The sequence below is a fragment of the Stigmatopora argus genome, chromosome 1 (genome assembly GCF_051989625.1).
Source record: "Stigmatopora argus isolate UIUO_Sarg chromosome 1, RoL_Sarg_1.0, whole genome shotgun sequence".
Classification (NCBI taxonomy): domain Eukaryota; kingdom Metazoa; phylum Chordata; class Actinopteri; order Syngnathiformes; family Syngnathidae; genus Stigmatopora; species Stigmatopora argus.
The window spans coordinates 22,170,769-22,197,139 of record NC_135387.1 but is presented as its reverse complement, the minus strand read 5'-3'; the positions used below and the strand labels follow the sequence as shown (position 1 = coordinate 22,197,139).

Genomic DNA, 26,371 nt, shown 5'->3' with positions numbered 1-26,371 from the left:
ATAGGTTTCAGATTTTTTCTTGATAGTGTAGTGGTTCACTCGCTTGATTCCCTGGTGGCGGTATGATTGTGATTGCGAATGGTTGTCTGTCTATCTGTGTGCCCTGTGGCTGAATGGCGACCAGTCGAGGGTGTAGTCCGCCTTTCGCCCGAAGTCAGCTGGCATCGCCTCTAGCAACCCTTGTGACAGATGCACGGTACGAATAATTATATGCCTAAATGCCGACTTGTTCTTATTCCTCACCAGGCCCCACAGACCTCAGCATGAAGTCGCTCTCATCCGCGAACATAGCCACCGCCAACCACTGTCTGGGTGGGCGGGGCAGCAGCAGCGGCGCCTCGGCGCAACTCAGCCAACCCGAGATCGCGGCCGTGCGTCAGCTGATCGCCGGGTACCGGGAGTCGGCCGCCTTCCTCCTGCGCTCTGCCGACGAGTTGGAGAGCCTCATCCTGCAGCAGAACTGAAAAGCAAATGCACGCATCCCTGGGAGATGTGCGAAATCTTCGGCTAGCACTTGTAGCTCGAGGAGGTTATCCCGTTCCTATCACAATCAGCGCGAGCCTCCGAGGAAAAGCGATTTGGCCTCATGCCCTCCCTACACACACCTGGTACTGAGACTCTCTAGGACACGCCGGCTTGTACATAGAAGCACTTTTCCCCGCTCCCCTTCCTGCTATTTCATATGCACCTCAGACGCCTGTTGACCAGAGCAGGAAATACCTCAATCATCCACTTCCTGCCCCGCTGCTGTAAATACTCAGCTAAGGATGAGAAGGATGACGCTGTGTGTGTGTGTACTATTTGCTAATGACTGCTCCTTTATTACCTCCCACTCTAACGTGGTCGTGGCAGTTCTTCGGACCTCCTCCGTCGCTTCTCGGTGGACCTAGGGCTCCTGCTCCTTTTCGCTGGCGCTCCCCAGAGGAACCCCAGGGCATTTGGATTGCTGCTGAAAACGAGAGGCGGCGCCACTGCCGTCGACACACGCGAGACCTCACAAACAAGCAACGATAAGGGACCACCAAAAGCTTTCTTGTGTTACATGTCACTTTTTGGGAGGTTTCGCCGACTCGTCAACAAGTCGCAATGTGTACGTAGTTGGCTGTGAGACTATTTGTCTGCTTCGGCCAAAGAACAGCCTCCATTTGTTGCTAGGAGGACGTTGGCGTTAACACTGTATCCTTTTATTTAAAAAAAAAGCAAGGATTAAGTCCAATTTAAATGTTTTTATATGGCACAGCTAGTCAATAATTTGACTATGTTATTGGATGTCGCTTTTGGCTTTTGTCTAATATGTGAGACTCAATTAGCTTGGTCTGGATCAGTCAAATAGCAGCCTCAATTTGTCACGAGCAGAGTTAGCATAGATTCAATTTGAATTCTTTAATTTCAGAAACAGCAAATATTGAAATCATAGATTAACTTTGTATACACATTGTACAACTACTGGGGTCAGGAAGTTGAGCACATCAGTTCATGTCACTTATGTCTCGCTAATGTCTTTAGTCTCGAGTATGTGATCTAATTAACATGGTCTGGTTCAGTTAATTTGTAGTCTGGAGTTATTTGGTTATTTCCGCTTAAAATCTGGATTGTTTTATTTGAAAAACACATTCATTGAATCTGACATTGATGTTCCTATCTCCGTTTACATCAAATATCCCACATGGAAGGCATTGAACATATGCAGCATTTAGTTTTATTAATACAAACTAGATATGCTAAAATAACAAATAACTGAATAAAACCGGTGCCAAGTGATAATTGGAGTTCACGATCAAGCCTTTTTTTTAAAATGAAAACAATCCATGTTGTCTTTTCTTCTTGGGCTAACATTAATATTGTGTGCACTTATCAAGTTCGCATCTAATTTAGTAAGAATCTCAGTACAATTATTTAAATTTTCTGGCATATTCGCTGACTGTTTAACATATCTGCCTCACAGTTCTGAGACCAAGGTTCCTAGTGTGCTCTCCCGTGTGAAGTTTGCATGTCCTCCCTACGCCCATGTGGGTTTTCTGTGGATGGTCTCAGTTCCAACTTCCCAAAACCATCCATATTTGCTCAGATTAACCCTCTTGGCGTGTGAGTGTGAAATGTTGTTTGCGCAGATGTGCCCTAGATTGACTGGCAACTAGTTCAAGGTATACTCTGCCTCCTGCCTATAGTCAGCTATGATAGGCTTCAGCACCCCTGTGATACGATTGAGGATAAGCGGTACATGTAATGGACAAACGAATGATCTACATTGTGTTGAGGAGAAACAAGATAAAATTGTAGTCTTTCATTAAAACCAGCACCAGTGGTCGTTACATTTCACTCATTACTTTACTGGTTTCATACAACAAGCTTGATAATGCAAAGTTAACCTAACTCACACTAACAAATCAGCAAATGAAGGTCCTGACTTTGCTAATTGGTGACTCTCGCTTATTATTGTTTTTTAACTATTCATTTTTTTAAAAGTTTTTTTGTTTTAAAGAGATACAACATTTTTTTTTTAAAAAAACAACCTCGAACTAAGCTACACACTGATGGAGTTTTAAAAGAGGACTTGTTTCCGACCGAATTCGCAAATTTGTGTTGGAAAGAGGGCAGGTGGTGCAAATCGCACTGGTTTATATTGTTCTTGTTTTCTTTTTTACGCAATGCAGCTGATAATCACAATGTTCAAACAAAGTTAGCCAGTGTCAAATTGCGAGGGCTGAGCAATTGCGAGAGCTATGTGGAACATTCCCGATTTGAACTGTGAAAAATGATTTTTGTTGGAGTTTTATTTTGTTGACAAATATGCAAAAAAAGAAAAAAAAGAAAACCTAGAATGAGAAGAGGTTTGTTTTTTGGGGAGCAATGATGTCATGTGATTCGTGTGTCAATGTTTTACAATCACGTTCTAAACCAGGTGTAGGGAAAGTACGCGTATGGCTGGGGGCCACATATGGACTGCTTTTATTTAATCCGGCTCACCAAGCATTTTACCCGATTATTTATTTACAAGTTTGCTTTCATTTATTTGTCTATTATTTATACAAGTAGCTAATTCAATAATGGCTCATATATTATATTGCAAATAATCAAATAAAAGTATACATTCATAAAATAAACAACCACACTTAATACATTGAAAAAAATAGCAAATGATTCATTATATTATAATAAAACCAACTGATTCCTATGAATGTGTTTTTTATGATGTTTTTCACAAACATTTTAATTGTTTTAAATTTGATCTTTTAACTCGATCTTTGTTTGTAAACTATAATGTGGCCCTTGAGCACTAATGTTAGCCCACCCCTGTGCAAAGCATTTATGTTAGTCCAGTAAATAGAACCAGAGCATATTTCAATTGAGAACATTTTGAACACATCTCCCTCTGCTACGGCAGACCGAAAAACAAACAACAAAAACTAGCAAAGGACAATATTAAAAAAAAAATACCGGTAAACTCCGCCTCCAGACGAGAGCTTGTGAAATCACCATTGTAATTTTTTAATGTGTTTTTATGCTTTTGTACAATGTCTGACAGCGTTTCCTGCAAGTACACGTTCCAAAATGTTTCCCGGCCGCCATCATACATTCAAGTGCATTCCTCGACGAGAAACAACACCTTTATTTATCATTTACCAGTATAGTTTATTTCATCAAATAAGTCAGTGTTGGACTTAATGATGGACATGGTGTTGGGTGAGCGATCACAAACTTTGAGAACAAATGCCAGCACTTGGTGGTTGAAATTATGACTTCATAATTTTGCTGCGGGACAATGGACTCATGGTTAGCACGTCTATAAGTCGAATGGTCTCGAGTTCACATCTTGTGTGCATGGTCTCCTGTCCTGTGTGACTTTTCTCTGGTTATTCCGGCTTTTACCCATATTCCAAAAACAAGCATGCGACTGTAGGTTCATTGAAGATTCAAAATTGTCCATACAATACTTGGGTGAGTATATATGAGTGGCGACCAGTCCACGGTATACCCCATACCTCTCACCCCTCAGTCCTATTTGGCAAAATAGAATTTTAAATTGCCTATTGGTGTGAATGTACGTGTACTAAATGCCTGTCTACTATATACTTGCTATAACCTTGGGTTGACCCCAGCGCACTCCTGACCCTGAATGAGGGTCAACTACTTATTACTGACTGTGCTTTGCAAATTAGCGTTGATGTTTTGTTTAGATTTTTATCCTGTGAATTGGATTGTGATCTGGATTGCTTGTTTGCTCAGCCTCGTTTCACTCAGTGGAAGTGTGATGTTTACATGTACAGAACTTCAACTTTCTGCGCTGTTGTTCCCTTATTTTCCTCTAATCCTTATTTGCCTTCCTCCACTTGCACCTAGGGAAACCGTATGACCCAACATGAAAGTAACCATATTCAGTTTGAGAAAAATCTAAAAGTCCTTTTAACATGGACCATTTTTTGAAACTTTTTTCCCCAGAAAATTACCACTAAGCCATGTATGATGAAAAGATGCTAAACCGCCCAATAGCATTTCACATGGGTGAATTATCGATGCCGACTTCTTTTTAACAATTTAACAGAAGTCGCTGAAGGCATTGTAATTGTGAGTGAGTTAACTCAGTCCCGGCCATTGAAGGCGGTAGACAAGGAGGGCTGGCGGTGAATGGGCATCAACATATGGGCAGAGCCATGTTGGGCCAAAACATCACCAGCCAGACTGAAAATGTTGTTGAAACTACCTAGCGAGCCTAGTTTGTTAAATACTGAGGTAAGCGTGCAGATTCCTTTCTTGAAAATGGGTCTGCCCGCTGTTTTTTTGGGCTGGACAAAAAGTAGATTGCCAAAATCATAGGTCACCGAGTGGGTATCTAATGTTGATTCTGGATTAAAAGAAGCACCATATGCTGGTGAGCAACTACTGTGTGCCGGGTTTGTTGTATTTTGGCACCCGTTTTGCTGGTGAAGTTGCAAAATCAGCACAAACACAACACATCCAGCATGGTCAGCATATGCTTTTTCTTGCTTTTTTTAAGCAAGCATTCTCCATATTTGACAAGGGTGCTAACAAGTTGTGGGTTGTATCAGGGATTCCAACTGCTTGGCCATACTAATAATATGAATAATAATAGTATGTGTCTTGTGTTGCGTTGATGCTAACAAGATCATCTAAATGTGCCCCTATTACGCATCACTTGAAGAAACAAAACTAGGCTTGAACTGGAAACCATAAAGCATCTCGGTACCATTTTGGATTTTTTTGTTGGGGTGGGCTTAGTTGTGTACATACACACATACACTAATCGATGTGAAAGAATGAAAAAGCCATTGAGACCCGCTTTGGGGGTCTATTAAGTATGTATAGCGAGCGAGAAGGCTGCAAATGACACGTCAACCTCAGGAAACAAAAACAACACGTTTTGTACAAACTCATTTGCTGCCCTCTTTGATACCATTTTCTATTTATTGTCTTTCTTATTCCATACAACAGTGGACCTATTGTGTTCATAGATGTAAATGAGACTTTTTGTTGTGTTTTGTCAAAGAGAACATATCATGGCAACAATCTAATGGTGACATTGTTTTTTCATGTGCTGTCACTGCGGACATTTTGATTTTTCTTTGGACCTCCCGAGATGTACAAGACAAAGCTAAATATACTAATCATAATAAAAAACTGTGTGCTAACCAGCTTAGCTCTTGTGTCTTTCAAAATACAAAATAGCGAAAACTACACCAAGTTTCTTTGCTGTTGGCACTGGTAAAACAAGGGCCATGGAAAACAATACAATGACTATGTGCATGTACCTTCTGTGTCTATTTGCCAAAGTACTTTAAAGTAATTAAAAAATAAAATGTATGGGCTGATAGAGCATATCCATGGTTGTGGTGCAGTAAAAGTACATACTTAGGGGCAGTGCCAGAGCCCCTCACACTCATACCTAGGGGCAATTTAGAGTGTTCAACCAGCCTTCCCTGCATGTTTTGGGGATGTGGGAGAAAACTCACACAAGCTCGGTAAGAACATGCCAACTCCACACAGTGACTACAGACCTGGGATCGAACCCACGACCCCAGAACGGTAAGGCCGATGTGCCAACCAGAAGAAATAATAGTTGAAAAAAAATACACTACTATATGCAGTATTATTCAGGAATGGGCGACCCATTGAGTGAGTGGTTAGCGTGTTGGCCCCACAGGTCTGGGATTGAGGGTTCGATCCCAAGATCGGACCTTCAACATGTTTTTGGTTGGAATAAAAGTCCACGCCCACTGTAGAACTCCATGATGCAGTCTCTGATGTTGTGGAATTGTTTGGAGCCCACTGCTATGAAGGGTGAAAGGTCTTACATATCCAAAATTGTGTTTGTAATACCAAGAATAGTCACTCAAAGGTCTTGAGTGTCAACTTTTGATAACTGTCAAGTAGTGTAGTATAGTGAGTGTCCAAAGGGCTGATTGAAATTCGCATCTCAAGGCAGCTCTGTTGTGCAATCCGAGTTTGGGGCACCCGGAAGGACGTGTGACGTCAGGGCAAAAATGGCAATCGCTCAACCGCTTCGTTTGTAAGAGTGCGCGGCACCACGTCGCATCCTTAACGTGAACATACGATGGGCGGCTTGGACGAACGTGCCAGAAGCAGATGCCGCCCGATCCGATGTCCTCCTCAGGTTCGGCTTCCGCATTCCCGGGGCGGCTGCGGACCGCGTGCATGAGCTCAACCAGGCAAAAAACCGGTCGGTCCGGCTTATCTGGAGCCCGCCGCCGCCGCTCTCCCGGAACAATGCTTCGCTCCGGCCTCGCGGCAGAGGAGCACCGCGGGGCGGCTGCTTCTGTGCCGCTGGTGGGCTGCCGTGGATGCGGTGGATCCCGTTCCGCGCTCGGGGCAAGAAGCTTGTGAGATCCGCTGGTCATGGAGGGCTGCTGCCGTTCCTGCATGCCATGTTTCAAGCGCCTGTGGGACTACATCTGGCCGGACTTCCGCTACCCGAGCGTGAACAATCTTGTGATCGCCAACCCGGGCGCGCAGGTCGCCGAGATCCGGACGGTGTCGGGCGACATCCGCGTTCCGTCGCCCAAGAAGAAGCCGGTCCAACTCTATGCCGCGCTCTTCGACTTCGAGGCGCGCAGCGACGACGAGCTGACGGTGCGAGAGGGGGACAAACTTTCGGTTCTGGAACAGCGAGGCCGCTACGTGCTGGCCAAGAAACTGACCGGCACGCCCGACTCAGGACTCATCCCGGCCAACTATGTGGCGCTTCTGCAGGACGAGTTCGCCAAGCACAAGTGAGTGCGTCGATGGCTGTTTTCGGGTCCCTTTTAACGGCATCAAATTCGACTTGTATAATGACAGTGAAGGCATTCAATTCACTTCAGAAGCGCACCTTGATGGGAATTCGGGTCGGTTCTCAAAAGCTCTACATGATAGGACAAAAAGTAACATTTTACCTCTGGGAGAAACAAAAAGGATATTTATGGCTGAATTTAATATTTTGTTTATTGTAGCGACAAGCAACTGACAACTTATTGTTGGTCCCAAAATGACTAAAGCAAATATTATTTCGACCTTTTATATACCAAACATGAATTATCTCATCTCATTTTCTGAACCACTTTATCCTCATTAGGGTTGTGGGGGGTGCTGGAGCCTATCCCAGCTGACTCCGGGCTAGAGGCAGAGGCCACCTGAATTGGTGGCCAGCCGATCGCAGGGCACAAGCAGACAAACAATCATTCACGCTCACACCCATACATGAATTATGTATTTTTTTCATTATTATTGTTACTTTTCAAATGTATTGAGGGGTCTCTCCCTTGATCTTTAATATATATATATGTGTGTGTGTGTATATATATGTATATATATATATATATATGTATATATATATATATATATATATATATATATATATATATATATATATATATATATATATATATATATATATATATATATTCTAGCCTTCAGATCTTAAATGTTTGGATGGTGTTCCTAAATATTTACCTTTACATACACTAATTCCTCTGAGGTGCAAACTTGAGTCAAGTATGGTGACAGGAAGAAACTGTCCTTGAATCTGTTTGTATGGCACCAAGGGTCATTTACTGGAAACAAATTTACTGGAAACAAATTAGCAAATACCTCTACAATTAACTGGTTTTTGCACAAAGCTTATTAAACTATCATTGCTTAAGGCTGCGTTTGGAGAATAGCAAACACACCAATCATGCAGGGATTCCCACGTTCAATCAATGGTGTTGTGAAAACAAAAAAACAAAAAAATCATAAGCTGAAAAAAACAAAACAAAAAATGTTTGAAAAACTGGTATTTCCTATTGTGTAGCAGGAAGTCCTTTAAAAAAATAATAACAAGCAATATCTTTATTTAATAATTTAATAATAATATTTGCATAATATTTGAGTACATTCCTAAACTAACAGAAACATGCTTCAATCAAGTTTGGTGAAATTACATTTCCCTTGGGAAATTCTCTTTATTTCGCCGATTATGCAGTTTTTGAGTAACAATTGCAGTTGCATACACAAATGTCCCGTGGTGTAATTGGCTGCGGTTATCAACAATTCAAACACACAAATATGATATTATTTATAGTTGTGAGTTTCAATGAAACCTGAGCGACACGCCTGTGCTGGTCACCACTCACAAATGAATTGCAGGCAGAAATAAACGAACATACGGGCTCCATGTTAAACTGAGCCAACCAGTTTCGTGTTTACGTGCTTCTTTTGTTTATGTAAAGGTGGCTGAATCTCATTTTTTTATCTGCAACTTCTGTTTGTATGTAAACTCGTATCAACAGAGACCTCATCAAGAAATATGACGATGAAATGAGACATTGGTTGCAAAGTGGGGTACACGGTCACTACTAAAAGGGGTGTGTCCTGTGTTTAGGTGGTACTATGGCAACATCAACCGCATCAAAGCTGAGAAGCTCCTGCTGGCTCCTCAAAACAAAGATGGCTGCTTCCTGGCACGAATTAGTGAGAGTCACAGTAATGAGTACACTATCTCAGGTGTGTTGATGCAACACTGTTTGTATTCTCTATTTTATTTTCTTTCACAGCGTATTTTTCCCCAGGGGAATCGACTATAATTTTTATCATATGTGATGACGTTTTCCCCTCATATGATGAAGGCAAATTTGTTCTTGTGTTTATACCTATTTTGAAAGAAAAGAAGTGTTTTGTTAAAGGTATTCCAAATTTCAAAACACACTTAATGTTAGGAAATGGGACTTAGGTTTTTAGACAGAATTCGCAAATGTATATTATTTATTTATTTATGTGTTTTGTGGTGGTCAAATGGGAACTCTTGGACTCTTTTTTTTAATTTTATGATTACGATTATGATAAAACGTAATACTTTGATCAGCAAATCATTTATTTTGAATAAAATAAATGGATTTCAATGGGAAAAAAAACCACAACAAAATAAATCCTTTTTTTGTTTTGGTTTGCCCTTTTATTTTTCTCTTCCAGCCCGCGCTGAAGGGAAGGTGCTTCACTTCCGGATCCAGCGTTCTGTCATTGGGGCCTATTTTATATCTGACAAGATCTCCTTTGGCACGCTGGGCGAGTTGGTCTCATACTACCAGAAGAACCCTCGAAGTCTGGGTGTGGTGCTGGCGGAACCTTGTGCTCAGCAGGTAAAGCTTCATGCAGCTAATTATTAAAGCATTATAGTACACATTTGGAACAGCTGTTAGAAGTTGACCGTGTTTATTCTTCCGAGATTGGCGTTTTTTTTTAAACAGTGATAGTTTTTCAGTAATATTTAAAAAACAAACAGACACAATCTTTTCTAAGAATTCAACCAATTTCTTATACACTTAATTACTGTGATGTAAATTCTATTCAAATATCAAATCTTTTCTAACCCCCAAAACTTGTACTTTGTCACTTTGAAAAAGCTAAAAATATTATTTAATTGCTCAAGTAAGCTTGACCTTTTATTATCATTATTGTTGTTTAATTTAAAAAAAAAACATGATTTCCCCAAAATACAATCAAAACATTCATCTCGAAAAATACAAATTCCTCCTTTTGTATCCAAGTTTTATTTCCTTGAAAAAAAAGTGGCTTCATGATTTCAAAATGATTCATTATCACATTATTGTTTTCCTCTTGTCACTGTGTCCTCTATTTCACATTGTAAAATGAGACCACAATGATTGTGATCATCATAATTCAAATAAAATTTATCCATTGAGCATATATAGGTCAAAAGGATAGTAACCCTCGCTTCAATAAATGGGCACGGATAAAAATTGCCTTATTATTTTTATTCATCCAAACATTTCAATTAATGCTAACAAGCACGTACAGTAACATTTTTGACTATGGATATATTTGTATATATTCTTAGTGTGCCTGACGTGTCATTTAAGAGTTGATCATTTCATTCAGTGTATTTTTTCTGTTGACATTTTGTTGACCTGACAAATGTATATTTGTTGCACCCCAAAAATAAAAAAAATCAACACCAATAATTGTCCGGCCTTTTTTTTTTCGTCAGTGGATTTGTGGAAACAAATGCATTGTCTTCTTCTCTGGTCTTCCTCCTCTTCAGTTAGGCTACTCAAACATTCAAGAGTTAGCCAGAGAAGGGCCAGGAAGGAACCCGCTTGTGATAGTTCCGACCCGCGCGCGCCCACCCATAAATGCACACAAACACAAGCGTCATGTGGTGAGGGCTCATGTTTGTGCTCTATGCAGCGGGAGCTCTACGACATGGAACCCTGGGAAAGGCCACGCGAGGATTTCAGGTTGCACCGAAAGTTGGGTGAAGGCCACTTTGGAGAAGTGTGGGAGGCACTGTGGACTACCGAGAACAAGCGAGTGGCCATCAAGATGCTCAAACAAGGTACACCATCATCAACATCGCCGGTGTACGATGAATTTGTTTCCACGGAGACCACTTGATTGTAGCTCACACATTGCTTCAAGTGTCCCCCTTTTGTGTTACAATTCACCTCCCATTTTTTTACCGGCAGACATAAAAAATCAACTTGCCCGTCTGTCGATTATATTTTTCTAATGGATTGTTACGGCTGTACATATAAAAATGGAAAACACGTAATGAAAACTTTCTGACAGTTCAGAAAAATGACTTGTTCTAATTCTATTTGGCTGTGTTTTGATTTGATTTGAACAACAAAGAGCATAAGGAGAGCATACATTGCACGTAAAATGAATGAAAGCATTTTCACAATATGACCGCGTTTTTTCAGGAACCCTAGTAAAAAATGGGGGAATACTATGAAAAGAAATTCTGCAGTATTCCCCCATTTTTCCCGTTTTTTTGGTGGAACACTGACAAAAAAACAGTGAAAATTTTTATAAATTGAAAGCACTACTCTTTTTGCCTTTTCCCCACAACCTTAAAAAATACATCAAAATCATTTTTTTGACTTCCTTCTCATTCCCTTTACTGTGATCGACAATGTCATAGTTGTGAAACATATCCCCCCTTGCAATAAAATGCAAAATTAATTCACCATGAAGGTAATAATACATGTCTTTTCATGCCGATTGTCAGAGGACACCAAGCAGGACGAGTTCGTAAAGGAGGTTCAGGCACTGAAAAGCCTCCACCATCCCAAACTAATCCAGCTGCTAGCCATGTGCTCCCGTGGAGAACCCGTCTACATTGTGACTGAGCTAATGAGCAAAGGAAGCCTCAAGTCTTACCTGGCCTGTGAGTACACCTCCAGATAATACTAACATTCTTTTATAGAATAATTCGTTGGTCTAACGAGGTGTCGTTGGTTTAACGAGATGATAAAACAAATACAGCCCATGTGCATAGCTGTCAATTTGATGGTAAATAAACGGTAGAAGTGAAATAAAATAATGGATGGACTCTTAGGACCAGTTGACCACTGCAATGAACGGTGTTTGGGTGTCTTGTGTGTAGCCGTTGAAGGCCAGGTGTTGACCTCAGCACACCTCATCTACATGGGCAGTCAGGTGGCCGAGGGGATGGCCTACCTGGAAGACAGGAGCATTGTCCACAGAGACTTGGCGGCCAGAAACATCCTGGTGGGAGAGGACCTGATCTGTAAGGTGGCAGACTTTGGTCTGGCGCGCATCATCAAGGTGCGTGCAAGTGTAAATCTGAGCAAAAGTTTTTGATGTCAACTTTGACCGATTGGTAAAACGCTCTCCGCCAACCTCCCGCTATTTAGGACAGCGTTTACACGGCCAGTCGCACCACCAAGATTCCCGTGAGGTGGACGGCACCCGAGGCGGCCATTCACCAGAAGTTCTCCGTCAAGTCGGACGTGTGGTCCTTTGGCGTTCTCCTCTACGAGATGATGTCGCGAGGGAAAATGCCTTACGAAGGTAATGTTGCAGCCTCTATTGCGTTGTTGTGGAATGAATACAAAAAATGTTGTCGCACAACATCTGGAGACATTTGATGGAATTCTCACATTCTGATGAACTTTTAGGCAAAAACAACAAGCAGGTGTTGAGCCTGCTGACGTCAGGCGCTCGCCTGGCATGTCCGAGCAGATGTCCTCACAACATCTATCGCATCATGATGGACTGCTGGGCCACCGAGCCTTCCAAGAGACCATCTTTCCACGCTTTGCACAGCCAGCTGGACTCTATTTACGCTCGTATCTACTTCAAGACCATCGAGGTGTGACCGCGTGGCGGCGGCACGGAGGACGACGCGGTCAGCGCAGAGGCTGACAAGAACAGTCTGTCGTGAAAGGAGTCGGATGGAATTTCCAACTCTTCTCAATGCTGACTGGAGGCTAGAAAGAGACACAATGTGCAATAATCATCTGTTACTGACTTTTTGCCCAAATGTGAAGGAACATTGACGATTGCCTGACTGGGTCGGAATTTCCTTTTAATTAAGAACAAATATATTTATTTGGTGGTCTTTATTTTGTTTTTGTTTTTTTAACTTTCACTCATCTGTTCAGTTCGGAAATCAAAGTTCGCCAAAGTATAGAAACATTTTCCCTAGAGTTAGAGTTTTGCCTACTGGTGCCCATGAATACATCTCAGGTTAGTTAACCACGATCACAGATTTTTAGCTGAGCACAAGTATTATTTTGAACCAAGTTTCCAGAAGCCTCTAAAAGTGACGCCATGTTTACACAAACACGTTATTACGGATTGGTATTTCTTAACAGAGTTGCATGTGATCCAATGCCAGACAGCAATGTAACTTTTGCTTGTTAAATTTTTTCAGATCTGAGCCATAAAAAAATGAACAAATGGAGTGATGTCTAATAACAAACAAATAAAGTTTTTAAAGGCTTGTAATTTGACTTAGTTTAACCTGCCTTTTTTGTACAGAAGTCTTGAATTACATGAAGGATTGGTAATGACTGATTTGTAAAATATATACTACTGTATTATATACAGTATTTATATTTTATCTTTAGTTAAGGAGGCTAAAATGTTGTAATTTAAAGTCAGACAGATCTACTTTTATGGTAATCTTTTATGTTTAGAGTTCATATTTGATGAATTTCACTTTTAGTGGATTTCTGTCGGCACTTTGTTCTCAGCTACTTTGAGATTCTATCAGAGGAGGAAAATACAACAACATGTTTTTAGGATTCAAACTTTACTTTTGATTAGCTAGAAATAGGTGGTCCCCCCCCCCAAATTGAAAAAAATAGACCTAACTAAAATAAAGTCGTGTTCAAGCCTTCTGGATGATGCAGAATTATCTATACACCAAGATTATATATAATACAATAACTTTATCTGTCTTCTCCAGTAAAACCCAACAATCCATCAGATTATTGTGGTGCTCGAAATAAAACAAAACTGTTTTCACATACTTTAAAATCTCTCATCACATCAGGCCTACAGACAATTGCCTGTGACCTAAATTCAGTGAAACAAAAGACTAAGCCACAATGATTTGCATTCCATCAAATGTAATAAGTTTGAAGAAAAAAATGGAGACCTCCATTCAAAACCACACATTTATGATTCATTAAAATAAGTAAAGGCAATAAAAAAAATCATACGAGCATTGGCTAACACCATCATCAGGCAATAAAAAGTTCCTCAATGCAATTCCTTTTAAGGTACAGCAATTCTGAGATTTTGGTGAATTCTGGCAACCGATCAACAGTCTTGATATTCCAAGCTTTTTCCCACTGAGACTGAAAAATCATTTTCCCTTGGTGACCTTTATCTTTTGACCGTGTCCATTGATATGGTACGTGTCCTCTATTTCATGACCTAAATTCTGTCCCATGATGGCCAATTGTGTCCCTGGACTGTGCCAGTCTTCATTCATGTCCTCTATTGCCTTTTCTCCCACAATGCCCAATTTCCCCCGGCTGTGTATATTTGAACTGTATAGTTTTCTGTACCTTTTGTAGGACAACTGCATGCTCTTGGTGTGTTGCTGGAGTTCCCGAGCAACATTCCCAGAATTCCAGCGGCGTCACTACCGGTCCAACAGGTGCAGTGAACCAGTACTTTTTTTTAATAGTAGGCAAGAATGGACGAATGTCTTCGCAGCGCATGTCCTGCTCTGTGGCAGAGGCTCTATGGGGACAAAAGTGCAGAGGTGGATGGCAAGGCAGCGTCGGACCCAAAGCCGCTGGCCGACCAGGAGGAGAGTGCAAGCACGTATGAAGCCATGTGGGACTTTCATGGCCGGAACTCAGATGAGTTGACATTCCAGAAGGGAGACCTGTTCAAGGTACAAAACCGCAGTGAGGACTGGTGGGTTGTAGACAGGCTGGATGAGAGCGGAAACCCACTTGACAGTGGCGTTGTGCCTGCAAACTACCTGAAGAAATCTGACATGAGTACGGAGGTGGAACCGTAAGTTGACAATAGAACAACACATTCTTGTTCTTAGATAACATAATCATCCTTTTTAATGATGCTCTCCTTTGTCCCACTCTGACTCCTTTCAAATGCAACTCGCATATCTTTTAATAATAATAATAATAATAATCAGACATAGGCCCTGTCTTCATTATCAACAACACAAAAAGCCTACGTGTCATCACACCCAGAAACTGCGTGTGACGAAATTGGTGGTGCTTCTCCATAAGCTGCGTTTACTCGGCAAAAGACCTAAATAAGTGATAGTTCCGGACTTGTAATTTGGCATTCTGCTGTTATGGATACAGGTCGCTTACCTCTCACTGTCTTTCACTTACCTTCAGTCAGCTAGTAGGAGGCAGATCACCACCCATACATCTTTTCATATTACCGCAGAAGGGAATGTGTGTTATGTTACACACATTTGGAGAAATATCTGGTGCCTGACACAATTTGTGGGGGGGATTGCAGATTTTCCTCTAAAACCAACTCTACTGTGTTGTGTGTCAGATGGAATTTTGGGACTATGAACCGCTTAGAAGCCCAAAGCCATCTCATGGCACCAGGAAATGGACCAGGAGCTTTCCTCATCCGTTCCAGTGAGAACCATGTGGGATACGTCCTCTCAGGCAAGAACACGTTTGGCCGAGAAGGGCAAAACCGATAGCAGCCATGTCATCCGCTTGCTTGTATGTGTTCACAGTGCGTTCCAGCTGTCGGGTTAAACACTTCAGAATCACACAGACTGTTGACGATCTCTTCGAACTAGACGGCTTGCAGCAGTTTATGACATTGAACCAATTGGTGGCGCACTACTGCAACAACCGCCTCCGTCTCAGCAACGAGGACACGCTGGGCGAACCTTGCCGGCCGGTATGTCTTGCTGCTGAAACTCATGTCTATCCGGTACTGTTATTGTCCATCTTCATTTTCAGAAGAAACATTCGAGAATGTTTACACTTTGTTCGTAGTTAATGAGATGAACTACAAATGGTTGCTGCTGTATGCTGACTGCCATGTTAATGATTTTGGAATGTTTGCTTCATTATGAACACAGCCACAACCCAGTATAATTGTACAAGGGAAGGGTGTACTCTTTTGTACACACAAAACAAATCCACTCTTCTTCCAATTTTGTAAAGGGTATAGCCCTGAACATTCAGTTTTTCATACATCTAAAACAATGTTTATTTTAGCTTTTTTAATATATTTTTAGATTTTACAAAATGATTTTTGAACTAAAAAAATGATTAAAAAATTACAATTGTTGATTTAAAAGGGGGGAAATCAGGAAATTTAATATACATCTATACTCTTCATTTTAATTTGATCCTAAAACAGAAAGTCGGCACTCATGATTTACTTTCCCGGGCCACACAAAATGATGCGGCGGGCCAGATTTGGCCCCCGGGCCGCCACTTTGACACGTTGTATAGACGAACAGTAACTGTGGGGAGTGTTTGTGTTTTTTTTATATGAACCGAATTATTCAAAACAAGTGTGTTAAACATACATTAAAAACAGACTGAACATGTTTTTTAAAATTAATTTTATGTTTTTTTGCGTTCTATTTGAGTGTACAAAAATAATTTCTTAAAAAGCAAATTGACACTTTATATATTATATGTTTGATATACTCTAATCAAATTAAACAAAATTACACACAGATTGTTTCAAAGCAAAAAAACAGTCCAAAACATTTCATTTTCACATTTTTTCAACTCACATTTTTTGTTTTATGCTTCAAAATTGTGCCATGCCCCCCTGTGTGTGTGTGTGTGTGTGTGTGTGTGTGTGTGTGTGTGTGTGTGCACATCTGTGTGCTGACATATATTTTAAAACTATTTAAATCTTTACTGTTGTCTAGCCAAGTCCTTTCATTCAGTTGCATTTACCTTTGTCAAATGTTCGTACGTGTCAATTCTTAGAAAAAAAAATTGTCAGAAGATCAGTTCCCAGATGATTTGTGGGTATTACCCAAAGAAGAATTCACCTTAGAGGACAAGTTGGGAAGTGGCTATTTTGCGGACGTCTACCGAGGATACTGGAAGTCGGGCATTCGTGTGGCCATCAAGATCATTAAGAACGGTATTGATGCTCCCCGTGTGTCTGCATGCAGCTCTGTGTGATGACCGCTCCTTTTTGTCTGTCTTCAGACTCGGAGGTGGACCACACGGAGTTCCAGAGGGAGGTGCAGATCCTCAAAAGTATCCATCACCGTCACCTCATCACGCTGTACGCCGTGTGCACAGCCTCTGTGCCGTATTACATCATCACAGAGTTCATGGAGAAAGGAAGTCTGCTGGACCTGCTCAGAAGTAAATATTGTTGCATAATGAAACTTGCAATGTTCAAATTGGGGAAGTTAGGCACTTTTTACTTGTTGGAGAAGCTTCGGCTTTAATCCAACTGAGTTGAGTTCTACACTTCAACATCTCCAAAAGAAAGAGTAGATTCCTTTCAGCGCAATGTTCAAATTCTAAAATATAAAAAAATAAATGCTTGAAATAATGTTTTCAAGAGTGACTTTCTGAAATTGCTGGTATTTAAGCAAGATCGATAAACGATGCACACAAAATGATTTGACAGGGCATATCTATCCCTTGCATTCACTCCTGTTTTCTTTGAATTGACCTTGAGGTCCCGAGGGCAAGCAGCAGGATATGACCTCACTGTCAGACATGGCCGGCCAGGTGGCTGATGGGATGTCATACCTGGAAGAGCACAATTTCATCCACAGAGACTTGGCAGCACGGAATGTTCTGGTGGGAGAAGATTACATTTGCAAGGTGGCCGATTTTGGGCTGACTCAAGTCATTAAGGTACCCACGTTGTTATGACCCTTGTAAAATATCTGTCAGGGCACAGTCGTCAAAAGCAACTCCAGTAAGGGCAAAGTGGGTGCAGGATTTCTTTCTAAGAGAAAAAGCACAGGCAGTTTAACCAATGTCTCCTTTGATGATTGATTAGAAAACCTATTTGGAATTAGTTATGACACCGGTGTATTGGGGAAGGGGCACCAATTGCAACCTGACTAGAATTATTATTTATTTTTTATGTTAAAAAACAAAGTGATGTGTGTTTTTTGAGGAGCATATTAAGATGTGCTCGTGAAAATTCATGAATTGCTAAAGCGTGTCATTTTTTGCCAGCGCAGGAGCCCATCTGCTTTGCATATCAGAAAGCCATACCGCGCAAATGGAGCGCACCAGAGGCCATCAACCACAGGAAGTTCTCCATCAAGTCAGACGTGTGGTCTTTTGGGGTCCTACTCTACGAGATGATCACCTATGGAGACGAGCCCTACTCAGGCAAGTTTTGGACCATCTGAGCTCTCTCATTTCGGCTTTGCACAATGGAATTGCCAAGAATTATGTTTTTTTTTTCAGGTCTAAGTGGGGAGAAAGCAGACGAGATGGTCAGCAACGGCTACAGGATGCCAGCGCCCCCGTCTTGTCCACCCTTCCTCTACGAAATCATGTGCAAATGCTGGAATGCTGATCCCAACCTACGGCCCAATTTCTGGGAGCTGAAGGAGCAAATGTACAGAATCTATGAGGTAGATGCTAATGACTTAATGTCTTGACAGGATAAGGGTGTATTCAACTCCTGTTTTATGTAGTGCTTGCCCTCGATGTAAATGAGCGATAGCCGTGCGAAGCATCTCAGGATTGGTGGCAAGCCAAGGGCGAGGCACATAAAGAACTGAAAGCGTTTACATTCGTTCACAATGTTGTTAAGTGTGTGAGTGAGAGAATGTAAGAGAGAGAGTAAGAAGAGAGAGAGAGAGACGTTCCAGAAAATGTATAATTTTGTTTGCACTCACTATGTACTCAGGGGATCAAAATCCAATTATATTTATCTATTTTCGTGCGTGATGTATTTGAAACTATTTGAATAATCATTTTAATTTGACACTTACTTGAAGTTATATTGCAATTAATTGGGTATCTATTTACCTTTTAACTCCTTGAAGCATTTTTTTTTCAACTCACAACTACCTCACATTTAATATGTGATTGATGATTCCGTTGTTTTGCATTTCGGAGAATGCTGAGCGATTATGTGCGCGACACCCGAGTGTATTCAACACATCTACACACTCTAACAAGCATGTACAGACACACACACTCATCACCGGGGCAACAGTGGCAGTGAAACTCTCTGAATGTAATTAAGCACAGTTTACTCATCCAAACAGCAAACACACTTATCTCTGTTACCATGGAAACATCCACACAAGGAATGTACAACTACCATTATCTATAGTAAGATGAATAACACCATTTCTAGGCACCTCACAAATATAGAGATTATGTAGTTTTATTGTAAGAAAATATCTGGCTCGGGATATAGTACATCAATTTAACAATACTCCATAATCTTTAAGTTTGTTTGATATTGGAATATAGAGCATTTGAAAGATCATTAAACATTTCTCCAACACAAAAGAGATAAATTGTACCTCATGTCATTTCTTTGACCCCCCCAAAAAATCTTAATAGTATTTTAATTTTACCAGAGGATCATTGGAAAATAAGAATGAACTTGTTCACGCCATATATATTTTTCATTTTATATTTGCACTTGATTATTGACATTGAGTTGTTTACGTCCATGCTGCTCCGTCTTGAAACTTTTGGCACAATTTATCATTCTGTCCTCCAATTTATTGCTGGAGATCTAGAGATGTGTTCCGGACCAATCACGGTCTTCTTTACAATAAAGTTGGAAGGCCTTTCTGAACTGGTTTGAGGTTTTTTAATTATAAAGTTTGTCTTGGTTATTTACCATTTTTTATTTTATTTTAATTTACTTAGAAACAGGATTATCTTTTTTTATTTCAATGGTTTTTGAACTCACGTTTCAATGTTTTGTTGTCCGTATTATTGGTGAGACATGACGAGATTGTATGGGAAGTCTCCTCAAAAGTATACATTTCTGTTTTTTATGTGTTTTGTCATTGGAAAAGAGAGCTTGCTTTTAATTGACCTTCCTGAATTCAATTCATTTCCAACACCACTTGTCTTTGTCATGGACGCGGGGTGCTGGATCCCATCCCAGCTGATTTTGGATGAAAATTTTTCCGATCACACCCTAAAGTTACTCAAATCCAGATCGCTCATATGTGGATGATTCTGTTTGCTGTTTTGATATGGATATCAGTACAATAAGAAAGAAAACAAAATGAAATCAATTTATATTGTTGCTGCGGGTTGTAGAAGGGCTTTATTTAAAGAAGGCATACACATACAAGAACAATGTGCATTTGTCTCTTAAGGGGAATGGGGGTATTAAACGGGGATGCTTTTTCATGTGCTTAGCCGTGAGCACACATCGTTTTCTTTGATCGGTCAGCTTTGTTAATTAACGAGTTGGATGAAAAGGTCTATGTCCCGGTTGGCGGCGCCACCGTGGAAGGCCGCGGGACTCGTGACGTCCAAGCAACAGTTGCCTAGCACGCAGAGGTCAAACACAAACCCAGAGGAACCCTAGGTATGTCAGGATGGATGGAGAATAATGGGGGAATCAGATGTTGGGGTTATGCTATAGGAAACGTTTTGGTAAGGAAGTTATAACGGATGGGTGGCGAGAGGACAGGTGCTGAGTAAAGGGAGTGTAGGGAGGCTCACAGGTGGAACAGTTGGGGGCAAAAACTCAGTTCTGGGAGCAGTATTTCCAGAAGCACACTGTTGAAGAAATTGAAAAAAAAATGTGAAGCAACAACCTCTTTTTTTAGCTTCTGAATGATTTTTACTTTTGTTGTGAATACATTATTGTGATGGTCCTAGATTAACGGACAATTAAGGACACTACCAGCATCTTCATTTATCAATTATGCAGCTCATCTTTAAGAGGGTTGCAAGGGTGCTGTATTTGCACGTAGCTATTTATTGGCTAGAGGTGGTCTGGTTGCATCTCCCAGCAACCAAAACTATTACTATACATTAATAATTGGTTGTTTTCTTTTTTGACCACAGGATAATCTGAATGAGACTTCACTTTAGTTATTGTGACTCCTACATTGATTTCACAAATGTTTAAACATGTGCTCTTATCACTCATGACAGGTGAAGACTTTGATAAATCTGATAGGCAAAGTTTAACAAGCTTGACTTTTACCTCTTTTGTTGGTCTTTTTGGACTGTGGCGGAAGCGACTTCCGGAGGCTCCGCCCAGTAAAGCTGGGGACAAGGACGCCGGCGCTCGCGCCAGATGCCGTGCTACCAGCAGCTGTTGGGTGGGTGGTAGTGGATGTCACTCCAGCCTCATCATAAAAGACAAAAAAGAAGGTTCTTACTTAAAATGACCCTGTCAGTTCTCCATCAAGGCCAATCAATATCAATTTCAACCTGGCATATTAGCTCAACTAGATAAAAATGACTCAGTTTTGAGTGAATTCACACAGAGATTCATACACCCTACAGAAAAATAATGTTTTCTTTGTTGTTGTTGTTTTTTATACTCCTGTCAACATCACAAACAGAGCCAAATTAAATACCCATGAGCGCATTGAAAAAAAAGTGTGCCAAAACTGGTGAGAGGTCTCCTGAAAAATTAGTTTCCATTTTTCCAATTTTTGACAGAGACTCTGGCTCTGAATTCCAAATTCTTCAGACGTGCTCCAGCAAATTTTGGCAAATTACCATCACCCAGCTATCTCTTATTATATCTTTTATCAACTCCATGAGTTGGCCGTTGGCAATGAAAATGACAGCACTTAGAAAACATAGGAAAATTATCCACATTGCAGACTTTTGCCCAAGTTGATGTGTGTGAGTGAAATAATGTCAATGTACATACATATAGCCTAATTGTAACGATTCCTTATAATTGAGTTTCACATGTATATTTCATAATTACAACAATACATCATAAATACACACCTACACAGAGAGCAATTCATAAAAATAAGATAATATAAAACTTTATGGATATGATTCCTGTGGTCAGAGTAGCTAATTAATTAGCTAATTAATTGGTTGAGTGATTTCCCCAAAACTGTAAAAGGCTCCTGCGAAGATCAGTTGTGAGTGGTCACCTTTGACCCCTAACTGGTCATGTGGCTTAGAAAATGGATGAATATATTGAAATGGACTTACCATTTTATTTTTTCGTCCCGAATTTCTGGCACCAGCTGAAAAGGACACAAATTCAAATAGTTATTTTTGGATAGCGCCATGCAGCAATTTCATAGCTACTCGAGTGCCTCTAGCTCCATGACTGGGTTAAATGTAAATTAATAACTACACCACAAATCACTTAACATGGTGTGTCAGATTTTTTGTTATATCCTATTTCTTACTGTGACCATTCAGACAGATCCTTTCTATACTGCTTTGTTATATAAATGAGCTATCCTTCCACTTCACTTGCAGTTCTCCTGAAATTTCACTATGTTTTCGACATCTTTGTCATTTATTCCTGATTTCCAATCTGTTGGACCAGTTTGTTTAGAGACCTTGGGTGTCCAAACCAGTCCTCAGGGGCCGCAGTGGGTGCAGCTTCTCATTTCAACTGAAGAAGAAACATTTTCACCAATATGGTGTCTTAAAAGCGGAATCAGTTGATTGTCACCAGGTGCTGCTGGTTTCAGAAGAAATGTCATTGGTTAAAGTACCCGTGTTGGATAAGTTGGAACAAAAACCTGCACCCACCGCGGCCCTTTGTGGAATAGTTTGGACACCCTTTATTTAGACTGTATCACCATTCCAAAAAAATATGCCCCATATATGAAAGTGGCTTGTATCGAAGTTGTTACCGCGTCGGACTCACACTTTTAGGGTCGAGAGTTCGATCCCAGGTCGGTCCTCACTGTATGGAGTTTGCATATTCTCCCTGGGCTTGCGTGGGTTTTCTCTGGGTACGTTTTCCTCCCACGTACCAAAAACATGCAGGGTTGGCTGATTGAACACTCTAAATTGCCCCTAGGTATGAGTGTGACCGTGATTGGTTGTCCTTTGCCTCCTTGTGCCCTGTGATTGGCTGGCCACCAATTCAGGGTGTTCCCCACCTGGTGCCCTTAGTTGGCTGAATAGGCTCCCGCACCCCCCGTGGCCCTTTGAGGATAAGCGGTCCAGAAAATGAATGAATGAATCTGAATTGGGTCATTTCAGGATATAGTAGAAAGATAGCCTTATATATTTGAAAGTAATTCTCAATTTTAAAGAACTATCCCAGGACGCATTTCATCACACCTGACACCCCCCCCCCCCCCCCCACCCCCCTTTGTACTACTGAATGGATTCTTCCATGGACTCTCTGCAGCAGTGTCATAGGAGCCATTGTGATATCATTCTTCAAATCTAGCCAGCTGTGCCTGTTTACGTAACTACCAAAACCCTCGGAGTCTGACACAACTACCCAGCGAGTGGAAGAAAACTGCTATTTTGGACCTGCACTGGACACAAAAATACAGCCCATCATATTAGGATATTCACCTCTTGGCAAGAAAGTGATCCTTGCTCTGAGCGTGCTGTTGAACGTCCGATGCATCTCCTCCAATACCGACATCATCTTGAGCATCTGGACCCGCTTGTCTGAGCTCTCGGTCTCAGGATGGTATTTCATGCCAGCAGTTAATGTCCTAGGGGTGCTTCTGGCTCCTCTTCTTGTGCCTTCTACTCCAGATGCTTTGCCATTCAGATGCCACTTGGAGAAAAAGTCATGCTGTCCCAGGGCTGATGGCTTTGGGGGAACAGCTGATGGATGAAGAAGACTAGAAAGAAGGCTGGGAGATTTCATCATACCTAGAAAAATTGAAATGGAATCTGTCAGTATACAAACTCCTTGAGTTATCTGCAAAACTGCTGTGTTAACAAATGCCAATTTATCTCGTTTTCCCTCCATTTTACTATTGTCACTTTAAAATATGTTTCTTCCTCATTTCTGATGAAATAAAAAAATGCCCCCCACAAATTAATGTATGTAGTAATAGATTTTTTCCTTTTCATTGTGCATTATTTGGCTGGTGCCACAAAATAAAAGTTAGTTTAAAATAAGTTTAGAATAAAACTTACCTTTCTCAGTGGGTGCTGTCCGGACCTGATTTGGGACGCTCAGCATTATCATGGGAATGAAGAGCAATTGTGCGGCTCTATATACCATCTTGGATGTCATTGATTTGAAAAGGCCGAGAAATTACAAAAAAAGAGGTTCTTTTTGGTTCTTTGGTTTTGTCTTATTTTGAAGACGGTCCATTGGTCATTACCATTTTGTGTGTTTCAAATGTGGTTATTCCAAAATGTGGAAAAGGAAACTTCTAAAAATAAAAAATACAAAAAATAAAACTATATGCACCAAACCAGATGTTCGTTGTCTACTTTTGCGATAAATTTAAATAAATTTCCTGCAGCACGAATAAATCTTCGTTGTCCTTATTATTGCGGCTTCATGTTCCAGGGATGCACCTCTTAAAGAAGAAGGCTTGTCAAGGGTTCTCGGCGGTTCTCGTTTCCCTGCTCCTCTTCGAAAACCTTGCCTTTTTAAAAATCCCTGTTGGGACAACCAAGCGGTAAATCTTCGCCCACCAATCGGACTACATTGCTCCGCCTCTAGCTTCTCAATAGATTGGTGACATTTGGGGACTCTGGCAGCGAGCTTTGAGATTCAATATCGTTTTGTAAATGTGTGGTTAGGCTTTAATGTGTGTGAATGTGTGTGTGTGTGTGTCTTAGGCAGTTGAAGCAGTGATAAGTTAGTTCTTAATATGTTTGCTCAGGACCACAGTAACAGAAAGGCCCTCTGACGCATGAGGACACACACGCATACGTAGACAACACACGCACGCGGGCGCACACACAGCAAATACAAATACAGTGAATTCCAACTTTTTAAGCGCTACCTGTATACAAATGCACATTATCCAGGGTTCACTTTGACCTCGGATGAAAGGGCCCCCCACTCTCTTGCCAATCCCCCCATCACACAAACACACACATAGACGTAGGCTGTAAAAAACCAAGTGTGATGCACATTAGAAGAAAAGTCTAAAAGACACAAAAGATAGGAAAGGGTGAGTCTTTGTGCTGATTAATGCCACAGATCGGAATTTGACGCAAGTGACCATGGTGCTTCCCAAAATAAGCATTGGCCCGAATTTAAAAAAGAAAAAATAGAAATGATTTTGATGAATTGAACGTACGTATGCGTGTATGCGCGCGGGTGTCCACATACGTCAGTTGCTGGGGGAAGAGAATTTTGCTTGTGAACATCCACTCATTCATTCTTTGCACTCTGTAAAGAAAGCGGAGGGAGAATGGGGGGTTGTGTCAACAGGAAGTGAACAAATAGTTTTTAAAAAATGCTAGCAAATAAAAACAGGGCCAACAGTGAATTGAATGTGAAGAAAATTTTATTGAAAAGGCAGTGCACACAAATTGTATTTTTTTATTTGATGTGGTGATTAAAAAACAAAGCATTTTCAGTCATTATCGAGCGACCTTTTCTTTGTTTAGGGTCACTTCTTGATCCATATTATATGTTAGAAACTAACAGTGTTTATCACCGCCCAATACAATTCAATTTTGAATGTCAATGTCATCACTTATGTTTTATTGCTCTCAAACAAAATTCTAAAAATGACATTTTATGCGTGCTTTACTGAATTTTAGGATTGCAGAGGTGTACAGTGGAGAGACATTTTTGAATATACGGTAAACATACTAAACCTACATTTTCCATAAGGCCTGCATTATTTAGGATTACTGCTTGACTAACGCACCAGTTGCAATGTTTTGTGTGTTTTAAATGTGGAGTTTGAATACTTTCCCATTATTTATCAACTATGCAAGCTTTGATAATGTTTAACTCAATATACAATGCATGCCTAAATTAGTTTAAGGACCAGTCCACCAAATATGATTACCCCCCACACACACACGCACACATGCACATCCCACTAATACCGCCACACACAAACACACCACGAGAGGGTAGTCTTGTTCTTTTTAAAACCAGACCGTACAGACCAAACAAACCAAGTAGAACCACTCTAGTTGATGTAATTTTCTTAGTTTATAGACAAATTAAATTTCTTTAGAATGCGTCATGCTTTAAGAAATTAATTCATTTTAATTCCAAAGAAAAATAAATGGATAAATGACAATTAAAAACCTTTGCAATTTCTGGAACTGTAACTCTAAAGCAAATTTTACTTGAGTAGAAAAATTGTTGACATTTATATATTTCCTTTAAAATAAACAAATAATGGTTGATAAGACTATGAAGCACACTTTGAACAAATAGGAATACGTTGCATAGATCTATATCATATAAAAGGACAGAGAAATAAGATAAAAAAAACATGACTAAAATTATTTGTACTTTGTTGCTTTGATATGTTTAATGTATGGGGTTGTTTGATTTTGAAGAACATGAATTTGTAATGTGATTGCCTCTAAGAAAGGTTCTGCTTTGTTCAAGTTAAACTTCCTTAAGCGACACTTGAGTTCCTTCGGTTTACTTTCTAGTCCTATTGCATTCCATTCTTATGTCCAAATCAATGAGTAGAATAGATCACCGATAGTCAAATTGTGATGAGTGTACAACCAGTGGTAAGAAAATCCCC

At 40.5% G+C, this 26,371-nt stretch overlaps 4 protein-coding genes across 6 annotated transcripts in view; 3 read left to right on the top strand and 1 right to left on the bottom strand.

Moving 5' to 3' along the window:
* LOC144081793 (nucleolar protein 4-like) overlaps positions 1-5,667 on the top strand; it is a 28,355-nt gene extending 22,688 nt beyond the window's left edge. Inside the window, exon 9 of the mRNA XM_077608469.1 lies at positions 247-5,667. Within this exon, the coding sequence (XP_077464595.1) occupies positions 247-464 (218 nt within the window). The 3' untranslated portion in view covers positions 465-5,667. The remainder of the gene's footprint in view (positions 1-246) is intronic.
* An 811-nt stretch (positions 5,668-6,478) lies between these two features.
* srms (src-related kinase lacking C-terminal regulatory tyrosine and N-terminal myristylation sites) lies at positions 6,479-13,271 on the top strand. Its single transcript, XM_077608471.1, has 8 exons — positions 6,479-7,247; positions 8,876-8,997; positions 9,463-9,629; positions 10,699-10,846; positions 11,522-11,680; positions 11,900-12,081; positions 12,171-12,327; positions 12,435-13,271. The coding sequence occupies exons 1-8, from the start codon at positions 6,874-6,876 to the stop codon at positions 12,632-12,634; spliced, it is 1,509 nt and encodes a 502-aa protein (XP_077464597.1). The 5' UTR covers positions 6,479-6,873; the 3' UTR covers positions 12,635-13,271.
* A 1,196-nt stretch (positions 13,272-14,467) lies between these two features.
* Positions 14,468-18,449, top strand: ptk6b (PTK6 protein tyrosine kinase 6b). Its single transcript, XM_077608472.1, has 8 exons — positions 14,468-14,796; positions 15,313-15,431; positions 15,506-15,675; positions 16,731-16,890; positions 16,959-17,120; positions 17,443-17,624; positions 17,960-18,113; positions 18,192-18,449. The coding sequence occupies exons 1-8, from the start codon at positions 14,468-14,470 to the stop codon at positions 18,386-18,388; spliced, it is 1,473 nt and encodes a 490-aa protein (XP_077464598.1). The 3' UTR covers positions 18,389-18,449.
* Positions 18,450-20,025: 1,576 nt separating this feature from the next.
* On the bottom strand, positions 20,026-24,239 carry urp2 (urotensin II-related peptide). Of its 3 annotated transcripts, XM_077613062.1 has the most exons (6): positions 23,823-24,239; positions 23,244-23,552; positions 21,906-21,940; positions 20,926-21,070; positions 20,436-20,492; positions 20,026-20,294 (listed from the first exon to the last, which is right to left on the bottom strand). In XM_077613062.1, the coding sequence occupies exons 1-5, from the start codon at positions 23,920-23,922 to the stop codon at positions 20,461-20,463; spliced, it is 621 nt and encodes a 206-aa protein (XP_077469188.1). In that variant the 5' UTR covers positions 23,923-24,239; the 3' UTR covers positions 20,026-20,294; positions 20,436-20,460. The 3 variants fall into 3 exon arrangements, 2 of the variants coding, with proteins under 2 accessions (XP_077469188.1, XP_077469181.1); XM_077613055.1 differs by having other exon boundaries at positions 20,026-20,492; XR_013303843.1 differs by lacking the exons at positions 23,244-23,552; positions 23,823-24,239 and adding an exon at positions 22,265-22,314 and having other exon boundaries at positions 20,026-20,492.
* Positions 24,240-26,371: the final 2,132 nt, after the last annotated feature.

Bases quoted from the DNA above. Each gene is read 5' to 3' on its own strand.
- srms (XM_077608471.1), top strand. From the start codon at position 6,874: ATGGAGGGCTGCTGCCGTTCCTGCATGCCATGTTTCAAGCGCCTGTGG. The intron at 7,248-8,875 runs GTGAGTGCGTCG...TCCTGTGTTTAG, and splicing joins GACGAGTTCGCCAAGCACAA to GTGGTACTATGGCAACATCA. The intron at 12,082-12,170 runs GTGCGTGCAAGT...CCCGCTATTTAG, and splicing joins GTCTGGCGCGCATCATCAAG to GACAGCGTTTACACGGCCAG.
- ptk6b (XM_077608472.1), top strand. From the start codon at position 14,468: ATGGACGAATGTCTTCGCAGCGCATGTCCTGCTCTGTGGCAGAGGCTC. The intron at 16,891-16,958 runs GTATTGATGCTC...GTCTGTCTTCAG, and splicing joins CATCAAGATCATTAAGAACG to ACTCGGAGGTGGACCACACG. The intron at 17,625-17,959 runs GTACCCACGTTG...TTGCCAGCGCAG, and splicing joins GGCTGACTCAAGTCATTAAG to GAGCCCATCTGCTTTGCATA.
- urp2 (XM_077613055.1), bottom strand. From the start codon at position 23,922: ATGACATCCAAGATGGTATATAGAGCCGCACAATTGCTCTTCATTCCC. The intron at 23,553-23,822 runs GTAAGTTTTATT...CAATTTTTCTAG, and splicing joins GACAGCACCCACTGAGAAAG to GTATGATGAAATCTCCCAGC. The intron at 20,493-20,925 runs GTAAAAGTCAAG...TTTCTTCAACAG, and splicing joins CAAAAAGACCAACAAAAGAG to TGTGCTTCTGGAAATACTGC.